The following is a 22,777-nucleotide window of genomic DNA, read 5'->3' on the forward strand; positions in this document are numbered from 1 at the left end:
TGGAGAGAGATATCTCACTCCCTGACTCCTCTCTTTTCCCTCTGCTTCCTGGCTGCCACAAGATGAGCAGCTGTCCTCTGCCCTTCCACTGTGTTGTTTCTGCCTTGGAGCCAGCCAACTACGGACTGAACTGTGATCCAAAATAAGTCTCTGCCCCTTTAAGTTGAAGGTGGTGGATATTTTGTCGCAGAGATAGGAAAGTGGCTAAGACCACTGCCACGTGAAAGTTCCTTATTGGGTCGGTTCTGCCCACCTGCCCCCATTCCCCAACTTCTCCATTCAGGTCTTCCCAGTTGCCAGACACAGAATTGGTTCTGGACAGAACCTTGCTCAATGTTCTCTATAGTGTGTGTGGGCTCAGCAAGACTTGGTGACAGCAGGGCATTCTGTGTGGCCTGGGTATCACGGAGTTGCTTCATTCTTCTGTGAATCTGTACTGTGAACAAACTCAGGTGATGCTGTGGAGTTCTATGCAGAAATATCTGACAACGTGATAGCAAGTCTCACTCTCCTGGGCATCAATGGGAGACAGTTAATGTGTGTTGTAACAGTTCATGTATTGACAGTGCTTTTGGTTTTAGACAAAATTTTTCAGTCAGTTAAAAAATAATATTTTCTGTACTGAGAGTCAAGAACACGCCACTTCCAATTCACCACTAGTCCTAGTAAAATCAAAATTCTTGTCAAGATTCTTTCTGCAGTAAAAGCAGATAAAAGCCCAGGCATGCCTTCTCCCTGAACATGTCTAGCTCCTGATTTGTTCTATCTTATGCTTAATAGCAAAACAGCTAGGAAAAGGAAATCCTCAATATTCAGATCAAGATAAGCTGCTCTCTTCACCAGAAGATCCTATCTCTAGAAGCAGAGACCAAATTGATAAAACATAATGAGAAGAGCAAAATTAGTCATAAAACTGGGAGAGGCAACAGGGAAAAATTCAGGACTTTCCTGTGGAACACAAAGGCAAGAGTCAGCTTAAATATCTGGAGGAGCACTGTCTAAAGGTGAAAGGTTTTGAGAGTGTAGCTCAGTGGTAGAGCACTTTCCTAATATGTGTGAAGCTCTGGGTTTAATCCCCAGCATGCCAGAAAAAAAAGTGAAAAAATGTGTTAGCTTCCCCTGGAGAAGAGAACATGGATAAGAATTTGTAATCAGGAGGTAGAGACAGTATTTATGATCAGACAAGGGGAGCCAAGAGGAAATTGACTGTAGAAAAGTTAAGTGGGCACTTAAATACTAAGATGGAGAGAAAAATCAATTCTGCACCAACATTACTAAGGAAGAAAACAGAAAAGCTGATACGATGGGTCATCTAAAGAGTCTTTGGGCAGAGCAAACCTCCATTGAAAGTGAAGATCAAAATCTTTAGAAGAGAGGAAATGAAGTGACTGAATTTTGTCCAGAGAAAGAAATGGAGTCTCTTGGAAGATTATTATTTAGATCAAGAAGAGAAAGTTCTGAAGGAAATGGTACAAGCAAAGAGCAGAAGACTTTCAGAAAGCAAGTCCAAGACCTTAAAGCAAAGCTGGAAAGAAATCATTTGTTCTTCTCAAAGCCAATCTAACTTCCTTGAATTGAAAGCTCCTGATCATTGGTTGGAGGCCCAAAGAAACCTCTTCATCTCCAGACTGAGCAGGCATGAGACAAGGAACAAAGGAAACTGACTAAAATTGAGTTTCCAGAAGTGGCTCCTCACACATCTGATGGTCCAGATGGTGTGGTTTTTCAGGGAGAACTTGCACCCCCTACCTCTGGAAATGGGGTGCTGTTTCCGCTGAGATAGGAGATTCTCACCACCTTCCCATCAGACCTTCTCCTTGGTTGGCAGGCTTTCCCAAATCTATTTCTAGTAGACTCAAGTGGGGGGCACAAGGCAAGAAGATGTCCCCTTCCTCCATGCATTAGTCAGAGCTCTCCAGAGAAACAGAAGCAGTGGGAGACACATTCCTATATAAAGAGATGTATTTCAAGGAACTGGCTCACTTGAGCATGGGGACTGGAGAGTCCACAATCTGGAGGGTAGGCTGGCAGACTGCAAAGTCTCAGGCAAGGGCTGAGGCTGCAGACCAATCCACTAGCAGACTTTCTTCTTCCTCAAAGAATCCTCAGTTTTGCAACTCAGACCCTTTAGCTGATTGGATAAAGCACCTACATTATCAAGGACAATTTCCTTTATTTAATATAATAATTTATAATAATAGAATTTAATATAAATATAACTTATTGCCTACATTATACATAGCTATAAAATATCTTTACAGCAACACCTAGGTTAGGGTTTGGTTGACTAACTGGGTACAGCAGCCTAATCAGGTTGACACATAAAGCTAACCATTATACTCCCTCTGCTCCAGGAAGACTGGAAGAACCCCTCTGAGATGCTTCCCATCAAGAAGTTATTGTTTTCCTTATCATTCTTTGTTTTGTTTTGTTCTGGTACCAGGGATTGAATTTGGAACCTTGTGCTTGCGAGGCAGGTGGCGGAACCACTGAGCTAAACCCCCAGCCTCTTCCTTATCAGTCTTAATGGGATAGAATTTCCCCTGGACATGCTCATTCTGAAAACAGAAGCATGCTGCCTTCTGGGCTTATTAAGCCTCCAAATGACCCTGTTACTCAAAATTCTGAAACATTGTAAGGATCTTAGGTCATTTCACTTATTCTTTCTTCAAATTTTTGATTTAGCTCTATATTTTATCAATTTAAAAACTTTGCAATTAAACAATTAAAACATTAAAAATGGGCAAAAGCTGGGCGTAGTGGCACATGCCTGTAATCCTAGCTCTCAGGAGGCTGAGGCAGGAGGATTGTTGTGAATTCAAGGCCAACCTGGGCTACATAGTGAGTTCAAGCCCAGCCTGAGCTACACAGTGGGACCTTATCTCAAAAAACTAAAAATAGAATGGGCAAAAGGTAAGGGAACAAAGAGATGGAGGGAGGAAGGACAAAGAAGTAGAAGGGGATGAAAAAAGAATTAAGATGTGTTACATACATGTACCAACTCCCTACATTGAATGGAATCATTAGGTACAGCAAACATGTACTAATAAAAACAAAACAAAACAAAACAAAAACAAAAAACTGGCACAAGATTAGAATAAATATCTCCAAAGAAGACTGTCTAGTAAGCAAAGGTGCTCAGTACCATTCACTGAACTTTAGGGAACTGCAAATAAAGGCCCCATTAAGATGACACATCTCCCTCAGTAGGATGGCTGTAACAAAAAAGATAGACAATAACAAGTGTTGGCTAGGATGTAGAAGTTCTAGAACTCTTACAGTTTGCTGGTGGGGTTGTATATTGGTGCAATCACTTTGGATAATAGTTTGGTAGTTCCTCAACATGTTAAACATAGAGTTATCATAAGACACAGCAATTTCATACCTAAGAGAAATAAAGACATACGAACACACAAAAACTTGTTCACAAATGTTCACAGCAGTATTATATACAATGGCTAAAAAGTGGCAGCCACTCAAATGTCCATCAGCTGATGAATGACTATAGAAAACATGATATAATTATATGCTTTGGTTTGGATCTGAAGTGACCCCAAAGCTCCATGTGTTAAAGGTTTGGTTCTCAGCATGATGCTATTGGAACGTGGTAGATACCTTTCAGTGGTGCTGCACCTACCTCACAAGAGCTAGGTCCTGAGGTCAATCCCTGGCACCAAAACAACAACAAAAAAAGAAGTTATAGGTCACTGGAGGGTATGCCCTCAGAGGGGATTGTGGGACGCAAGTCTCTTGTTCTTTCTTTTTTTCTCTCTTGTTCTTTCTGACTTTGCTTCCTAGCTGTTATTAGGTGAGCAGCTTCCTCCATTACATGCTCTTGTCATGAGGCACTGCCCCACCACAGGCCCAAAAGCACTGAGGTAAACCAACCATGGTCTGAAACCTCCAGAACAGTGAACCAAAATAAACTTTTCCTCTTTTTCAGTTGACTATCTCAGGCATTTTGTTACAGTAACACAAACCTAATACACTGTATGATGGAATGTTATTCATTAATAAATTGGAATAGGGCCAGGGATTTAGCTCAGTGGTTCTGCCGCCTGCCCCACAAGAGCAAGGACCTGAGTTCAATCCCAGGTACCAAAAAAAAAAAAAAATGGAAGGAAGTACTGGTACATATTACAACATGAACAAACCTAGAAAAGTTTAGGCTGAGTGAAAGAAGCCAGTCATAAAAGATAATGTATTGCATAATTCTATTTGTATGAAATGTCCAGAAAAGGCAAATTCATAGGCATAGAAAGCAGATTAGGGGGAAGCCAGCTGTGGTAGGACATGTCTGTAGCCCCACTACTCGAGAGGCTGAGGTGGGAGGGTCACTTGAGTGAGGCCTGGAGTTCAAGACCAGCCTGGGCTAGTGAGACCTCATCTCAAATAATTAAAAAGAAAGGAGACTAGTAGGATTGTCAGGTTTAGGGGAATGGAAAAAATGAGAGTAACTGCAAAAGATATAAGGATTTTTTGGGGGGATGATTAAAAGTGTTCTGAAATTAGATAGCAGTGATGGTTGCACCTCTGTGAATGTCTTGAAACACTGAATTTTGCATTTCAAAAAGATTAATTTTATAGAGTGTGAATTATAACTCACTAAAATTATTAAAAATACTTTTATGCGAGTGGTTTTACTTTTCTTCAAATTACATCTTTAGGAGTCTAATGTTCTTTTTCCTGAAAAAGAAATTTGCATCTTGATATAAACTTCCCTTTTAGTAGAGATGTTTTTCTCATATTACATTCTCTAGAAAATGTAAGTAGTAAATTTGAATTTGATGAGCCTGTCTACTATTCCTTAAACAGTATACATCTATGAGCTGTTTATTCACCACAAACTTTTGAAACAGCTTTGTGTCGATGGTTCTATGTACCATAGTTATAGGAGAAACATGAAAATTACTTATTGGGTTTTTGGTCTCAATCATTTTTAGGTGATTAAACAAACAGGTGGCTGGGGCTGGGAATCAGGACTGTGTGTTCACATCTCTCACCAGTCAATCCACACTCCTTTGATCGTATATACAGTGAGATTCAAAACAAGCCAATAGCCAGGTGTGATAGCACACGCCTGTAATCCCAGGACTCCGGAGGCTGAGACAGAAGGATTGCTAAGAGTTACATACATAGTGAGACCCTATCTCAAACAAACAAACAAACAAACAAACAAAATCGAAACAAGTCAGTGGTGATCATCATGGCTTTGGGGGCCTATGACTCCCAGGAATTGCATACAAAATGTTGTGACAAGTGTAAGTACTCTCAACAGGTCCAAAAGTTTTATTAGTACCTCAAAGAGAATCACTGGCCAACATTTCGTACACACACACCAAGACTGGATACACTTAGATTCAGTACCTGTGTCTATGGTTTTAGTTTGCTTAGAGTCTTTTCCCCTTTTGCCTGTCCTAGTAGTGGGAGAGAGCCTTTTCCCTGAACTCTACGGTGCTGTTGAAGAATCTTCCCTTGTCATCTGGTTGCTAAATTAGGAAAATGAAATTTAGGAGATGATTGCACCTTTCCTTGGTCTACCCTTTCCATGAAGGACGCCCAATTGTTCTTTTGGGAGAAGGGAGCAGGGGGAGCTGGGGAGAGGCCAGGAGACCCCAAGATCCAGGCCAGCTTCCCTCTCTTTCACCCTTCATTCCCTCCCTCCCTCCCATCACTGCAAAGGAATAAGAAATTTTAGCCAGGCAAAGGTAGGATGGAAAGGACCAGGGCCCAGAGAGTTCCTTAAAGGCACAGGGATGAAAAACAGTGTGGTTTGGGAGAACTGGCTCCTGGGGCTGCTAAGAGGGGATGAGCTCAGTGGCTAATAGGATTGGCCATGGCCAATCACTAGCAGGACACGCACTGCACGAAGGGCTGAAGCACAGGGGTGGCTCGAGGTCAAGATTAGAGGGGCCCAGGAGTGAGAGAAGGAAGCTTAAGGAGCCAGGTTGTGCAGCCAGGACTGGGATGCTGAGCAGGTTGCCGGGCGAAGAATGAAGATTTAACCCTGCCTTCGACCGAGGATGGAAGACCTGCCCCTCTCCTCCGGGTACCCCGCTCTCCCCACCCCCTCACCCAGCTGTTTGCAGGGTTTCTTGGAGACCCTGGGCCAAGACCACCTGGGGATCAAGATGACTTGACCAGGAACTGAGGGTCAGAGCAGATCAGTCTGGAAGGGAGGAAATTGGAGAAAGAAGATGACTTTCCCTAGGATCTGTGCGGCACACTTTGCCTCCCCCACCAGGACCCCACTTGGTAGCACCCTTCTGATCCCCTTATCTCTAAGTCGCTCAGGGAAATAGCCTCCTGGGAGAGCCTTCTCCGAGGTGCTGTTCTGACTGCCCAGAAGCCATGAGCCCCGCAACTCCGGTAAGGAAGAGTCCTCCCTTCGGGAGGAGGAAGGGCTGCAGGGAGGGGGGCCCTGCCGAAGTAGGGGTTGGAACATTTTAGGCTCTGGTAGCCCCCTATCTTTGAATGATATCCTGTGTCTGCTCTCATGCAAGTGGGGGTTTGGGGTTCAGCTATTCAAATAAAGATCCTGGAGGACAAACCCAGGTGACAGATATGGAGACACCCTTCCTTCGAAGCCCAGTAGAACAACCTCCAATACTCCCTCCACACCGCACTGGGGGGCTGAACCCAGGGCCTTCACACTGAGCTACATCCCCAACCTTTAAAAAAAAAAAGACAAAATGGGTTTTTTTGTTTTTGTTTTTTTAGACAGGGTCTCTCAATGTAGTTCAGGCTGGCCTCGAACTGAAAGTGATCTTCCTGCCTCAGCCTCTCAAGTGCTGCGATTTTAATTTTTTTTTTTAATTTTAAATTCTAAGATAGTGTCTCGCTAAATCACTAAGTTGTCCAGGCTGGCCTTGAACTTGCAGTCTTGCGGTTTTATTCTTGAAAATGCTACGGCTTTATCACTTGCCAGTCCTCGCGCTCTCCCCAACTCTGGATTCTGTTTCTAAACACCCGGGAGACCCTTCAACTTTCTGACCCGTGCTCATATGGAGCCCATATGGAGCTGGGTTTATGCTTGGAGACTGCTACTCATCCTCGGAGCCCCCCTTCCTGTGTACCTGAAGCTACAGCAACATCCCACTGCAGCTTTCTCTGCGGACCCCCTCCCCCACTGAGGGCCGAACCCAGGATCATTGCCCTGAGCTACATCTCCAGCCCTTGTATTTTCCATTTTGAGACAGGTTCTCACTAAGTCACTAAGTTTTGCTCAGGTTGGGCTCGAACTTGTGGTCCTTCCACCTCAGCCTGCCAGAGTGGTGGATTAAGGCGTGCACCACTACACCCTGTTTCTTCGAGATGTCTTAATGGCCTTGTCCTTGGTCACGCATAAGATACAGTTTGTGTGCGACTCTACCTCCCTTTTGGGCACGGCCACTGTGTCTTCTTTTTCGTTTTTTACTATTTTGTTTTCTTGAAAGCGAGGACCCGAGCCTCAAATACCTAAGAAAAAGTATTTTATGATAGAGGCTGCATGTGTAGCTCAGTGGTAGAATCCTTGCCTAGCGTGTTCAACGCCCTGGGTTCGATCCCCAGCTCCCCAACAAAACAAAAGTATCATCATAAATGAATGAACAACTATCTTAATAGAAAAATAAACTAGGTGTGGTGGTGCATACCTGTACAGCCAGCTTCCCAGTTGGAGGACGCAGGAAGATCGCTTGAGGCTACTGGGCAACATAACAAGACCACCACCTGGAGGCAGGGATGGGGGTAGAAAAGAAAGAAAGAAAATTGCAGGTGTGGCCTCTCAAGTGCTCACGGGTCAGCACAGGGCTATCACCCTGGAGAGCTACTCCATCCAAGTTTAGGGCTGAAGACTACAATTCCCATTATGCCTCGGTCTTTGTAGCTCCTCCTTGTACCACGCCCCCTCCAGGGGGTGGGAGGGCGGGGCCCTAGGGCAGCTAGGCCCGGGGCGCTGCCTGGGGAATGAAATGCCCTAGGCTCTCTGGGGCACGAAGCGCAGGCGCGCACAAAGGGTTGGGTGGCAGCTGCATCGGGTAGCAGGGCGTTTTGGCAGCACCATCCGCAACAGGTGTAGACAGGTGGGTGATCAAGGGGCGGCGGGGGGGGCCAGAGGGGAGTTTGCACCTGGTCCTCTTTTCTGATCTGTGCCAGAGCTTAGAGAGGAGTGGGGAGCTGCAGGAGAAACAGAGACAAGGCCAGATCCTCCACACAGGTGTGCCAGCTCTTGTTACGCAGCAACAGGCGTAAGCAGATGGGGGAGGGGAAGAGGCACCTGCTCAAAAATAAGTCGCCCTCAGGAAGAGAGGGCACCTGGATTCCAGTCCAAGCTCCATCGCATACATGGAGGAGTCCTTTGCTGTCTCTCAATTTGTCCACCTGTAAAATAGGTGCAAAGATACCGACTTAACAGGGTTATAGTGGGGCCAAAGTGAGTTATTAGTTTGTGCAGTGACTCCCAAACTTTACTGCACACTGGAAACACCTGGGGTCTTTACGACTAGCAGTACTTGCCTCACACCTTCACACATTATGATTAGCCCGTGTTCTCATGGCTCCTACTAGTACAGTGGTGAGAGGCCGGGACTGCTAGGTGTGGACCCAGGCTCCAGAGCTTGCTAACCAAGTGGGTCTGAGAAAGAGGCTGGCCCTCTCCAGGCCCTAGCTTAGTCATCTCTAAAACTGGAATAATAGCAAAGATTGTTAAGAGGTTTAAATAAGCTAATAAGTGAAAGCAGAGGAGTATACCTGACACATAGTGTTCAATCAGTCATAAGTGCTGTTAAGTTATTATTTTATGCACTTTGTAAATGGCTCCTGTGTGGTCCAAATGTAAAGGAGGCTTTTGTTAGTCATAGTGGTCCCTCATTCCTTGTCATGATTCTGATGTTCTGTGTTGCCACCATTTCAAAATCCCATTTTCTAACATTGTATGAGTTTTAAGAGTTCCTCACCCCAGCCTCTGCTTGCTTCATAGACACCCATCTACCTGCCTCATGACACACTCAGTTTCACACACTCTGAGGCCAGTTGAGAGGTGCAAGGAGAAGGGAGTCCACCACGGTTCTGGGGCTGAGACTGGAATCCAGGCTTCTGACCCCAACCCCCACGGCATCCCAGAGGGTGGCTGCCCTGCTGACCCTACCGGACAGAGCTCCCATTCACTGGGGAGCTGAGGATGGGGAGGAGATGGAGGCTGCCCGGCCCTTGTTGTTTACTAACACTGCCTTAAGCATTTCCTGGGTGTCTCCCCAGGGAGGATGGGCTGGGGGGCTTCTCTCCAGGGAGCTGCTCTAGAGCTGCCAATGAGACCTGTGTCCTGGCTCCGCTGACAGGTCCCGCCTGCTTCCACCCTGGAAAGTCCTTTTGAAGAAATGGCCCTGGTGAGGGGCGGCTGGCTGTGGAGACAGAGTGAGTGACCTGGGCCATGCCTTTGTCTGTCCTGTACCTTATCCCGGGGCAGGGGTGTGGGGAGTGGTGTGTTAGGCCTGCAATAGTGAATCCTCTCCCAAGAAATCAGAACCTTCTAGCTTCTCCTTCTTTGTCTGTGATTTTCCATCTGCCCAGTGTCCTTCCCATTCCTGAGTGCTTGGCAAGCCTCTACTTAACTCTTCAAGACAGTGTCCAGTGTCCCCTTCTTTGATGAGTATTCTCCAGCTTTTCCTCTAAACCCCCCTCCTTCCCCTGTAGCACCAAGCTGGGTCGCTCTTCAGTTCCCACAATGACCTGTAGTAACTGTCATTACCTGTGAGTCTTCTCACTCCCTAACTCGATACTGGGCCAATGCTGTGGGCTTCCAGGGCAGGGTCTGGGGTTTAACTCTGTACGTGTCCATAGCACCCCAATCCAGCGCTAGACACAGAACAAGGCCCCAGAACAAAATGAAAATCATTCTGCTTGGGAGTCCATAAAGCTCTAAAAAGCCCTCTTAAGCCTTTCCCCTTTCCTGTTAGGATTCCAGTTGCAAAATGTCTGAAGCTATAGTGGTCTGAGTCTTCCAGAGTCACAAACTGAACAATCGCTATCTTGGGACCTCTGGGACCAGGAGCTCCCTTGCCTCATGCCTCCTGTCCATTAAGTTCAGCAAACCTGAACACAGGTCCTGCTAGGTTTTAGGAACTGTGTAGGGAGTTGCAGAACCCCAATCTGGTGGAGGTGGCAGAATGACAGAAATGACTGTCACACAAGCCAGAGATAGATGAGACAGGGGCTCAGAGTAGAGAGAGATCTTTGCCCTTGAAGAGACCTGGGACTTGGCCTTAGGCACTTCCAAACAATGAGTTTGATCATTCATTTACTGTTTAACACATTTATTGAGCCTCTACTATGTGTCAGGCTAGTGGGAGGCAGGGAGTAAGACAGAAAGAAGCTCTGCCCTCATTTCAGGAGATAGATAGACAAAGAAGTTATAATACTGAAGGCCAGGGCCACAGAGCTCTGGGAGCCCAGGCTCTGTGATCCGCCTGCCTTGTGGGTCTGGACTGTCATGCAGGCTCCATCCTCCGCCGCTGGAAGCGGAACTGGTTCGCCCTGTGGCTGGATGGAACTCTGGGCTACTACCATGATGAGACGGCACAGGATGAGGAAGACCGCGTGCTCATCCACTTCAATGTCCGTGACATAAAAGTCGGCCAGGAGTGTCATGGTGAGCAGAAGCCCTTCTGTGGCACTGGGACCACAGGCAGGGTTCTCCCATTGTGTCTGAGAATAGCTGCAAATGGGAGGCTCTTGCAGCTTTCCGGGAGCTTCTCAGACACTACTTCTGGGACTTTGTGAAGTCCAGTTGAGTTAGGTCTGAATTAAGAAACCCGTCCTTTGTTGAATTTCTACACTGTACTGTGTTGTGGAGGTAAGTCAGGTGAACTGGCATTAAGAACTGATGAACATGAAATAAAGAAGCTAAAAGAAGTGACTGTCCCAGAGTTACACAGCACATTTCCAAATTCTTCAACCAAGGCTCAGCCCACAATTATAACAGGGTAACAGAGAGATGTACCCAAGAAGCCAGTAACGTAAAAAAGTTGAGCACATATAAAGAGTAGAGCAGAATCCCCAAAAAATACGTGGAATCAGAAAATTAGCAACGACCAGTAAACAGGACCCAGAGAAGTCAGTTCCTGGTCTTGTTCCTAATTTACCAGCAGGACCCAGCGCCCTTGGAAACCTCATATATGTGTGTTTGCTTCCAGATGTGCAGCCCCCAGAGGGCCGGAGCCGTGATGGCCTGCTGACTGTGAACCTAAGGGAGGGTTCCAAACTGTTCCTGTGCGCAGAGACCCGGGATGATGCTGTGTGAGTGGCTCCCAGGAAAGGATGGATAGGCTCTTGGGGAACACAAGCAGATGGCCCCTCCTCATTGAGTCTTCCAGGTCCCTGTTGGTAGGAGTAGGGGATAAAGACCAGTCAGGGAGGTTGTATCATGGAGACTGGGTGGAGATTGGCTCCTGGCAATTGGCGTGGTACACAGTGAGCTCTTCATGTGATCTGTGATGAGCTCAGAGTGTAGAGGCAGAGGGGTGCACAGTGCCTGCAATGTGTGGAGTTAGAAGAGGTTAGTGATGACCAGTGAACAGGACTGGCCAGATTCGGGTATTCGGCAGCCTCTGAGGTGAGTCTTCTCCTCGATGGTATGGAGGTGCAGCCAGCTGCATCCTCAAAAGACTTTCCCCCCGGCTCCCTCTAAGCAGATGCCCTGGAAGGGGGACTTGGATCCTAGGGGTAGACTTGAACCTACCTACAGAGGCAGCTGTCTGTGCCCCATATCAGGGCAAACCAAACTTGGAGTCTGGGACAGGTGTCATCTGCTCCCCCACATTCCTTCCCTTCCTACTCTCAGATTGAGGTCCTTGGCCTTTGTGCTGGAGGACAGTGAAAGAGAGGGATGTGTGGGAGCGGGGGAAGCTGAGCTCTAGGCAGACAGCACAGAGCCGCCTTGTCCACCCCAGCCAGATGCCATGGCAACCAACAAAGGCCTGATTGTCCATTATCCACTGGACATTCCTGGGGCTTTGGGGTCAGAGCTTTGGGGAACTGTGCGGGAAGGATTGGGATGGGGAGATGGGCTGCAGCTAGAGAACCTGCCCAGGCTTATTAGTTAGAGTGGGGAATCCCCTAAGAGACCCCCAGCCCAACTGTCCACTGTGTAGATGGGGAAACTGGAGCTTCTAAAGAGAAAAAGACTATAGACTAGAGTGAATTAGCCTAACCCAGGGTCCATCCATGTGACAGGGGCAGGGGAGCAGTTGCTTTTGTCTACCTGAGAGAGTTGGAAGGATCTTCCCCTTCACAAGAGAATGGGACTAAAGCCTGGTTTGGGGAGGAATATCTAGAATGTGAGAGCCACTTTCCCTTCCCCCAGATTCCCTCCTAATGGTCTGGTGGGGTTTGCTTTGCAGAGCATGGAAGACAGCGCTGCTGGAGGCAAATGCCACCCCGGTGAGCCCCCTTCCTCCCCTTCCTCCCAGCTCCCATGTGCCATAGAATCATGGATGAGTCAGACTCGGTCTCCACCTGCCAGGAGCTCTTGACCTAGTAGGCATTGGCTTATACAGACTCAGACACCTTGAGTCCCATGTGGGAAAGGGAGAGGACAGCCAGCTGGTACTCTAAGGAGGGATGGAGAGAAGCTCCCTGAAGACTTGAAGGAGGTGGCATGAGGGCTAGGGAAAAGGAAATTTTATCAAGCAAATGTTACGTGCCAGGCATGGTAAAGGTGTAATTCTAGAACCATCCCATGAGGTTGTTCCCTCTCTGCAGAGAATGAGGCTGAGGTTCATTCATCCATACAACAATATTTACCAAGTCCCTACTATGTGCCAGGCTCTCTGCCAAGGTCCAGGGATCAGAAGTAAACCAAGAGGATATGGGCTCTTGCACTCTGGACTCGACTCAGCCCAGTGAGGAGCTAGTGATTCCATTTCAACAGTGGTAACAGCTCTAACAGAGATGTGCAGTGTGCGACTCCATTGGTGGCCTGATCCAGGAGGAAGTTCAGATGAGGCTTAAGCTGAGACTTGAAGCACAAACAGAAATTGGGTAAAGGTGGTAGGGATGTGGTGAAAGGAACAGTTTTGCAGGCAAAGGGATCAGCATGTGCAAAGGCCCTGAGAGGGGTTAAGGTGTTGGCTGGTTGAGGAGCAGAAGAAATACAGGGTGGCTGGAGTGGCTGGAGCTCAGGGAGTGAGGGGCAATGAGGAAGAAATGTTGACAGGATCAGGCCTTGGGCTCATGTTAAAGATGTTGGTTTTTCCTAAGAGCACCAGGAAGGCTTTGAAAGTTTAAGCAAAGAGATGCCATGATCAGATTAGATCAGGTTTGTATTTTTAAAAAGACAGACTGATAGGTAGGAAATGGATTGTAAAGAGCAAGAGTGGACACCCTGGGACCAGTTAGGAGACTAGGACAGTGTCTTTGGAACAGGCTGCAGGTCTGGGCTGAGGCCTTGGTAGTAGAAATAGGTTGAGGGTTGATGGAGGTGTGGGTTTGAAGAGCTGCCAAGGAGGCCTAGCATGGCCTCAACCCTGCCTGCCACATTCCAGAACCTCTGGCTGCTCCTTCTATCTGTGGCACAGTGGAGCCTCCTCTCATCTGGAGGGAAAGTCCACTGTGAAACAGTGGAGGAGACTGGGATGCGTTTAGAAACCCCCTTGGGCCTCCACCTGCTGAGGGCCAGGCACTGTGTGAGCACCTAGTTACATCATTTCATCCTCCAGCAACCCTGGCAGGGGAAGGGCTGGGGATTGGTATTATTTTATGGATAAGGAAGCTGAGGCTCAGAGAACGGACTTGTCCAAAGGCTCATAGTGCTAAGCCAGGGGGAAAGCCTGAATTAGAGCCTAGGTCAGCGAGGTTTTGAGAGGAAGCCATCATCTGTAAAAGGACCTATGTGAGCAGAGGCAGGGAAGTGCGTGTGTGTGTGTGTGTGCGTGCGTGCGTGCATGCGTGGGTACGTGAGTGGTGGCATGCATGGGTCTAAGGGCCCCGTGCATAGCCTGGCTGGAGGGTTTAGCATGGAGGGAATAACACAGGAGAAATGACCACTGAAGTCACCGGGGCCAGGGCCTCAAAGTCCAGTTGGAGAAACTGGACTTCTGAAGGTTGTGAGAGCCAGCAGGAAGGCTGATTCAGGCTTCCAGGGGGAGTGTGGGTTGGAGGAATCTGGGAGTGAGGAGACTGGAACAGCGGTCATGGCGGGAAGAGACCCAAGTTGGGCTCACCGAGCTTTGAACTCCAAAGCACCCTAGAGTGGGGCTGATGGGTTCCGTGAAGAGAGGCAGAAGGAAGGAGGTGAGAGCTGACCGTTCTGTATCTGTGACTCTGTGAAGCTGTCTTGTCCCTTTTCTGCCTGTCCACCCTCCTGCTGCTCTGCTGACTGCTTCTCTATAGCCTGCCTTCCTCTGCTACACACACACACACACACGCGCACACCCCTTTGGGGGAGCTGGGGCTTACTAGAACAGGTAGGGTTTTTTTTTGTTACTGGGGATCGAACTCCGGTCCTTGAGCTTTCGAGGGAGGCGGCGGAATCACTGAGCTAAATCCCTGGCCCTAGAACAGGTGTTTTTGTGCCTTTCTGTCTTTGTACCTGTGCCTGCCTGTGTCTCTGTGTTCACATCTGTATTTGTGAGCTTCTGTCCCTGTGCCCATGTGGGAGTGACCTGTGCTTTGTCCCTCCACAAGCTATAAGTTCATGTTCCTTTCTGGTAGAAGCTCCAGGAGGAGTCCCTGACCCTGGCTGTACCAGGGAACAGGGATCCCAGGCACACAGTCAGGGGCGAGCCTAGGGAATTGGTGATGGAAGGGGCCAGGAGGATGGGAGGACAGATCAGGCCTACCCTGTTCTCTCTCCTTGGAGACTGGGAGACCAACTGCATGAAACAGGCCAGAGTGGGTTGGAAACAGGCTGCTGGCCCTTCCTCACTGTATAGCTTCGGCAGTCACCACCCCTCTCTGAGCCTTCCCACCTTACCATGGGCTGAAGAAGAGGACCCCAGCTCGCCCCAGCCCAGCAAGCAGAAGACACTGGTAGGGCCTGGTAAGAGCTCTGAGTCTCACCAGGTGTAGAGGGCCTCTGACACCTCCCTCCCTCCCCCTTCTTGGGTTTCTGTGGCTTGAGCAGGCCCCAGCTGGAGCCACCATCCCACCCAGGAGCCGCCGGGTTTGCCCCAAGGTCAGGTGTGTGACCCGCTCATGGAGCCCCTGTAAAGTTGAGAGGCGGATCTGGGTAAGTGCTGGCTCATCCCTCCCTGCCTCCGTTCTGGCCACCAGGATGAGCATTGAAAACATCTCAGTCACATCCCTCCTCTGCTCACAAACTTTCCATGGCCCTCTGTCAATCACAGGACACCAAACACAGCCTGGCTTTCAAGTCCTGGGCAATCTGGCTAGGCTCACCTGCCACCTCCCCTCATCCCTGTGCTGAAGCCATTCTGCTGTACCCTCTGCCCAGCTGCTCCAGCTCTCCCTCTTCCAGCCACTGCACACGTTGTTCTCTTCTGCTTCCTTCACTGCCAAACTGATGCTCCTCCTTGAAGGCCCATCTCACAGGCTACCACCTCCAGAGGGAGGGCTTCCCAGACCTTCAGGCACTCCCTCCCACAGCAGATGTCGCTATTGCTTAGCATTGTCTCTATTTGACCTGGTTTATTCCTATCTGTCTAGCCTCCCCTGAGACCTGGAACTTCCTCCAAGGCAAAGATCAGGTCTAATTAGCTCAGCCACTATGGATCCTGGCATGGGGATGGATACACAGTAGGTGTAAAATCAATGCTCAGTGATGGGGACAGTCTATTCTGACCTCCTCATCCTAGCACACAGGAATCTGGCACAAACAGGTCTCAGAAAATGTTCACTGAATGGAGGGGCAGAGGGAAAGACTGAAGAAAGGAAGGGAAAACCTTTGTATGGAATTACCATCACTCATTGTAATTTAGTCTAGTTCTTTCTCTCCCCAACCTAAATTTTTCTCAAAAGCAGGACTTGGGCCTGAATCTTTTCTCTGTCCCCAGTGCTGAACACAACGCCTGGCATGGGGAGGCTGGCAGGAGGGCTTGTATAACTGTGATCTTAGAGTCACCTGTGAACTCTTTCTTGCTCAGTGGTTCTCTCTGTGTTAGAACTGCTTAGGTAATAAATCAGCAACTGTTCACATCCTACCTCTTGATACTCAGATTTCATAGGTCTGGGGCCTATTGTTCTTTTAAAAAATTGTTTAAAATTGTTTAAAAATTGTTCTTGGTGGGCCAGGGATTTAGCTCAGTGGTTCCTCCCGAGTTCAATCCCTGGTACAAAAAAAAAAAAATTGTTATTGGTGATTTTAACATGCAGAACCACTGAACCTAGAAGCACGTGGCCCACTAGTTAGAGATGTGGTTCTGCTGGATTCTCACATTACCTTGGGAGAGAGTAGTATGGGAAAAAAAAAAAAACCTTGTCAGCAAGGAAAATGAAACTTTAACTTGATAAGTGTCACTCAGTTCCTCAGAGACAGGCCTAGGAGTTCCAGCCATCATTCTGAGGTTTTCCCATCCCTCAACCTAGAATACAAAGTTCATTTAAAGTGTTAATGTCAAAGTATAGGACTTAAAAGACTGTAACTCTAAGCACCCAGTAGTTTATCTGAGGAGGTTATTTACTTATGAGCCCCTCATTGGCCAACACTGTCCCATCGCACAGAAAGGGCAAGGACTTTAAAGAGGGAGAGGATCAGAGATCAAATCCTCAGGTTCTGTCCATGAGGTCTCTGGGGTGACCCTGCTAGTTGCCAGGTGATCTACATGAGTTTACTTTTGGGCCTCCCAGACCTGGAGGGTGGAAACAGGTGTCTCGGGGGGGGGGGGGTAATGAGGTGGTGTTTTCCACCCTCTCCAGGGCCTCATAAGGCCATGGCTCACTGCAGCTGCAGGGCAGGGAGAGGCTTTGGACTTAAACTTGAAAACATCATTGGATCTGAGTACTTAAATTCTTTTTTGTTTTGTTTTGTTTTGGTTTTTTTGGTGCCGGGGATTGAACTTGGGTCCTTGTGCTTGTGAGGCTGGAACCACTGAGCTAAATCCCCAGACTCGAGTACTTAAATTCTTCCATCCCCTTCTGTGTTTGTGGGATCCCAGAATCTGATCATACCAGCCAGCCTTACTAGATCACCATTGGGGGAGGCAGCATGGCAAGTGGAGTTACTTGAGATTGAGGACCAACACCATTACTTGTCTTGGTTTTCTGTATTGCCCAGGGACTGTTTTTCTCCCTAACTGGGATTGCAATCAACTCAAAGTTGGGCAAGTTCCAGTTTATCCCTGTAGTTGAGTCACTGTAGCCAAATTCAGTAAACATTTATTAGGCATCTGCCATATTCCAGTCAGGTCGATTGGACTTGGACGGGTCTCCTCTGCTGGGAGAAACAAATGCACACTCAGGGGCAAACAACACATTATTGTTGATCAGTGTTGTGAGGGAGGGCAGTCCAAGTATTGTGGGAGTCCAGAAAGGATGCCCACAGTGCCTGAGGTTTAAGAAGAGCAATACCTGAATTGATTCTGAAAGACAAATTGATAACTGAATAAGGAAAGGTAAGAAGGAGTCTCTCAAAGGGAAATGGCTTGGAGATGTAGTCGTGAGGTATGCTTAGAGAGCTAAGATTTGGACCATTGGTAGAAATCTAGTTGGGGAGCAAGGAGAGCAGAGAGTAAATTCCAGAGAAAGCACCGACCAATTTCTGAGCCTCAGTCCCAGCTGTGTGGTACTGCGGAGAGAATAATGCCTGGAGGTAACACATATGAACACCTCCCTCCAGACCTGGTACACAGTAGATGCTTGATAATAGTTACTAGAGTTACTTCCTATTCCCCATCCTTTTTTTCCCTTTCTGTCCTCCTCACCAGTTTATTTCCTTCCTGGGGCTTGACCTTATTCCTCTCCCTTGGTCTAGGAGAGTAATCAATTGGTTTCTCCAAGTCAGACCATTACACAGTTGCTAACAAATATTTGACTACCTATGAAGGAAAAGTGGGAGCCATGGAAAAATTTTCGAGGAAGAGCAGGGCAGCAGAAAGGGCATGACTTGAGAGGTGGATGAAAGAAAAAAAATTTTAGAAGGCAAGGCCCTTGGACCTTGTAGCGAGGCAGAGCCTTTCTCTGGAGCTCACTGGTGTCTGGGGACCCATTTCTAAACTCCAAGAGGAGGCTCTGTGGGGCAGGGGGCAGGGCGGGGAAAGGGAGTAGGGGACCAAACCCAGACCAGGGAGTTCTTGGGCAGCTGACCTGGTTGGATTCCCCAGGTGCGAGTCTACAGCCCATACCAGGACTACTACGAGGTGGTGCCCCCCAATGCACATGAGGCTACATACGTCCGCAGCTACTACGGGCCGCCCTATGCAGGTAAGCCCCAGCCTGCTCAGTCCGAGGCCTGCCTAGATCCAGCACCAGGCTCTGCCTATGACCCATCAATCGGGATCTGGCCTTAACCTTTGGGTGTTCCAGGTTTTCTAGAGCAGGGACTTCCCCAAACCCTTCCCTGTCCTGTGATTTGAAATAGCCCTCCCTACTCCGGATCTGACCCACCTCTCCAGGCCGGCCTCAACTCGCCGACAGCCTCGTGATACTGTTCCTGGGATGATAGCGACCCCTGGTGGTTAATTCGGGGACGGCAGCCTCCTTCCCACTCCACAAAGTTGTTTGTGAAAGCCCATCCCTCAGGTGCAGCTTGGTGATGCTTAGAGATCCTGGAGTTGCCCGCCACTCCGCCCTAGCCCCACGGTCCCAGTACGTTTGTGGCAGATACAGGACCTGGAAGCAGTGGGAGTGGAGCCCTTACCACGTCAAGGGCTCAGTTACTCCGATTGGGAAGCAGGAGAATAGGCTCATAGCCTTAACATTGGGTTGGGCTGCAGTCGTGCTGAATGGGAACAAAGATGAATCCATTCCCTCGGCTAAAGTCCCTGACCCACCCGGGCTCTCTGGGCTCTCCCCGCAGGTCCCGGCGTGACTCACGTGATAGTGCGGGAGGACCCCTGCTACAGCTCGGGCGCCCCGCTGGCCATGGGCATGCTGGCCGGGGCTGCCACTGGCGCTGCGCTGGGTTCACTCATGTGGTCACCCTGCTGGTTCTGAACCTTGGGTCTCCGAGCTCCAGTCCCTGCGCGTAAACTACTAGCCCCCTTTTCCTCTTGGACCCCACCATCACTCCCTATATCGTTTGACCCTCTCCTCTCTATTAGCCCCTTCTGGGCCTGAACCATCTCTCCCTTTCTTTCCTACTCGCCTCTCCCAACTCCTGAAGAAGCTGACATCTCAGGCACGAACATGGCTAGAAATCCTCCTGTCTACTGCCAGACAACCCAGAAATCCCTTATAGACACGTATGACTATATTTCCTCCAAACACACCAAGAGATGGCAAACAACTCCATTTGGCTTCAAATTCCCCGGGCGCTGGTGTGACAACATGAATAGGGCTCCCTGTTCTCTCCTGGGGGAATGCCAGGCCTGATGGGGGAAACAGGAGTAAACAAACACTAGACAAAGCTGCAGAGTTATCTGTCCTTTGACAAGGACGCCTAGGGGAAGGGAGCAAGGGAGGTAAGCTGGGAGTGCTGTTGTTGGCATGTCCAAAGAATTAAGGGGGAGCCCATTTGGGCTCGGGTGGGGTCAAATCATGGTGAGCTGCAGGCTGAGGCACCTGCCCGGTAAAGGGGAGATGTGAGCTTTTCATAGAGGGAAGTTTCATGACTGCACCTATAATGAGGATTTTGTCCATTTTGTTAGTACTGATGCATACCCTGACCTAAAACACCCTGAGTTTAGTTCCTTCCTTCCCACTAGCAGTTTCCTAGGCCCCTGTTCCCCCTGACAACAATTGAATTTAACAAGGAGGCTTCTGGTTGGGGAACAGGTGAGCTCTGTTTGGAATCTCCAGCCTTAGGAAGTTGCCTCCATCAGGAAATGCCTTTCTGATCTGCTGTGATTTTCACCATCTAGGGCTTTGTCTCTTCCTTAATTCTGGGGGAGATGGCAGTGTTCCCTTCTGGGACCTGACCCAATTCTGTACCAGCCTGGGAAGCCCCCATGCCATGTGTCTGCCTGCAGGTGGCCCTTCCAATCTCTTCCCCAATCCTGTCCCAGTCACCAGTAGAAATGCTAACTTACTTGCCCAGTGCCTGGTGTAGTCCACTAAAATTCCCCTGTTGACAGGGACTCTATTGGCTCAGCTGCAGAGATTAATAAAGATGTGATTGAGTCTAGAACTGGCTCTGGCTTGTTTGTTCCCCCAGGACACCGTTTTCCTGGGACACCTCTGTGACTCAGCATCTACTAGTATCTTCTTTGATATGAGATATGGATTCTGAGGTCAGGTTGGACTGGAGACAGAATGTATTCTGAGCAATTTGAGGCAAGTTACTTAACTTTTCTGGACCTTGTTTTCCCTACCCATTAGGTGGCAGGTTGAAGTTGACCAACCCTGAGGGCTCATGAGGAGAGGCTGTGTCGGGGTCTCTGTTGTCTAAGCTCATAGATAATGCAGGGAAGATCCTGCCTGCTTTCTGAGAGGCCTGTGGAATTGGGATCTTTCCCAGTGGGTCTCTATCCCAGAGTTGAGTCAATGAATTGTACTTACAGAGAGACCAGGAGAAAGAAACAGCCTGCCTCGGGCCTTTTGAAGCTATAAGTGACAGAAATTTCCTGCTCAAACTGATTTAAGTCAAAGAAGAGAAAACACTGGGATGCACAACTGCATACAACTGAATTGGGGCAGCTTCAAGGTCAGGAGGTGGAAATTCAGTTTCAGCCTTGAAGGATAAGTAGGCCTTCGGCCATATGAGAACAGAGGGAGGGCTTTATATGTAGAAAGAACTGATGGAAGAATCAGCACAAGCAAAGGCCTCACAGGCTGCGAGTGCCATGGAGTTCCAGAATGAGTCTCACATCATGGCAGGTTGCATGGTGAGGAGGGGTGGTAGGTGGGACTAGGTTATAGGGAACCCCATAGGCCAGGCTTATGAGCAGATGGCAGCCTGGGAAGCAGCAATCACATAGGCAAAAGCATAGGCATGAGTCCCTTCAAAAGCTCAAAGCATCCTGCTGTCAAAGGTCACACACCATGTGAGTCCAAAGGTCTGAACTATGTTCGGAGGACCCAGCAGATCAGACACAGTCCATGCTTTGGAACCTCAGCATGCTCATGAGGGACATCTCTGAGATGGCTCTGGGAATGGGCCTACTCAGAGGCTCACTCTCTAGGGCACAGTCTTGGGGCTTTTTCGGGGTTTATTTAGTATGTAGGAAGAGCCCAAGCCATCCAGATTCCTTCCCATGAACGTGGACCAAACAAGTATCAGGGAGCTGCCAGGCAAGGTGTTTGAGTTTGCTGGGCAGAGCAGCAGCATTCACATGGACTGGTCAGAGCTTTCCCTGCTTTATCTCAGAAGTCTTCACAATAACTACATAGCTAGGTGTTACTGTCCCTACATTACCTACAAAGAAACAGATATAGAAGAAAGTAAATTCTCCAAAGGCATGCATTTAAAAACAGATGAAACAAATAAAACACTAAAATGTCATACTTAAATCCAGACATGTTAATAATTAAGTGTATACAGAATGAAAGCATGGATGAAGACTGATTTTCAGAATGAATAAACAAGACCCAGCACTATGCTATTTATAAAGGATATATTGTACTTTAAAATACAAAGACAATAATAAGTTGAAAGTAGAAGGTTGGGTGGCATAAGCCTGTGTTCCCAGCTACTCGGGAATCTGAGGCAGGGGGATTGCTTGAGTTTGCAGCCAGCATAAGCAACACAGGGAGACACATCTCTTAAAACTTAAAAAAGGAGGGGGGGAGGAGTGTGGTTATGAGGAGGGTCTTGGGTGGAGGAGATGGGTCATTCAGGGCCATGGCTTTGGGGGGTATCGCTTGCTCCAGCTCTTCCCTCACTTTCTGCTTCCTGCCTGCCATGAGCAGCTTTCCTTTGCCATGCTCTTCTGCCATGTCATTTCTATTATGGAGCAAGCTGACCTGGACTGAAACCTGTGAAACTGTGAGCCAAAATAAACCTCTCCAAATTGCGTCAGATATTTTGTCCCAGCAGTGAAAAGCTAATAGAGAAAATTGGTACTGAAAGTGAAGTTGTTGCTGTAACTATACCTGACCGTACAGTTTGGAACCCTTTGGAACTGGTTTGTGAGAGGAGTTTGGAAAGGTTTGGAGAAGTGGGATAGAGAAGTCTTAGAATGCTGGAGAAAGATTGATGAGTGATTCTGGTGGGAGCTAGTAAGACCAGAATGCTGATAGGAATTTGGATAGTAAAGGCCAGGCTCATGAGGTTTCAGATGGGAAAGACTCTATTGGGAATTGGACTAGAGGCCATAGTGTTATATTCAGGCAAATAACTTGTCTACATTTTGCATATGTCCTAAGACTTTCTATGAGGCTGAATTTAAAGGTGGCAGACTAATTATCTGGTAGAGAAAATTTCATTCAGGCAATGGCATGGGTACTCTTGGCTGCTTTTAGCCAGATCTACAGTGAGAATCAGTAACAATAAGCAGAGCTATAAGATTTGAAAAATTTGCAGTTTGAGCAGAAAGGAAGCACGGGTAAAGTTGCAGCCACAGAAGGTGTAGTTACTAAGCAGATTAGTGCCATTACAAAGAAGCCAAGTATTTTGCACCAGAACAGTAGGAAAGCTGGCACCTCAGGAATTGGCCAGACCCCACCCATCACAGGGTTAAGGGTGAAAAGGGGTAAACTCTTCTGAAAAATTGGCTTTGAGAGTCCCAGAGCACCCTCCTCATTGAAG

The 22,777-nt window shown here is 48.2% G+C and overlaps 1 protein-coding gene across 3 annotated transcripts; it reads left to right on the forward strand.

Annotated features, from left to right (window-relative positions):
- Positions 1-7,907: 7,907 nt before the first annotated feature.
- On the forward strand, positions 7,908-20,218 carry Plekhb1 (pleckstrin homology domain containing B1). 3 transcript variants are annotated; one of them, XM_004863264.3, is made up of 8 exons: positions 7,908-8,063; positions 9,318-9,393; positions 10,475-10,627; positions 11,172-11,274; positions 12,378-12,417; positions 15,101-15,205; positions 18,255-18,354; positions 18,950-20,218. In XM_004863264.3, the coding sequence occupies exons 2-8, from the start codon at positions 9,357-9,359 to the stop codon at positions 19,084-19,086; spliced, it is 675 nt and encodes a 224-aa protein (XP_004863321.1). In that variant the 5' UTR covers positions 7,908-8,063; positions 9,318-9,356; the 3' UTR covers positions 19,087-20,218. The 3 variants fall into 3 exon arrangements, with proteins under 3 accessions (XP_004863321.1, XP_012920499.1, XP_087068055.1); XM_013065045.3 differs by lacking the exon at positions 15,101-15,205; XM_087211929.1 differs by lacking the exons at positions 7,908-8,063; positions 15,101-15,205 and having other exon boundaries at positions 9,129-9,393.
- Positions 20,219-22,777: the final 2,559 nt, after the last annotated feature.

The sequence above is a fragment of the Heterocephalus glaber genome, unplaced genomic scaffold (assembly GCF_053883595.1).
Source record: "Heterocephalus glaber isolate CG9 unplaced genomic scaffold, H.glaber_assembly_v1.0 deba00001428, whole genome shotgun sequence".
NCBI classification, from domain to species: Eukaryota; Metazoa; Chordata; class Mammalia; order Rodentia; family Bathyergidae; genus Heterocephalus; species Heterocephalus glaber.

Excerpts from the sequence above, each read along its gene's own strand:
- Plekhb1 (XM_004863264.3), top strand. The coding sequence starts at position 9,357 with ATGGCCCTGGTGAGGGGCGGCTGGCTGTGGAGACAGA. Across the intron at positions 10,628-11,171 it reads AGTCGGCCAGGAGTGTCATG|ATGTGCAGCCCCCAGAGGGC; the intron begins GTGAGCAGAAGC and ends GTTTGCTTCCAG. Across the intron at positions 15,206-18,254 it reads AAGTTGAGAGGCGGATCTGG|GTGCGAGTCTACAGCCCATA; the intron begins GTAAGTGCTGGC and ends TGGATTCCCCAG.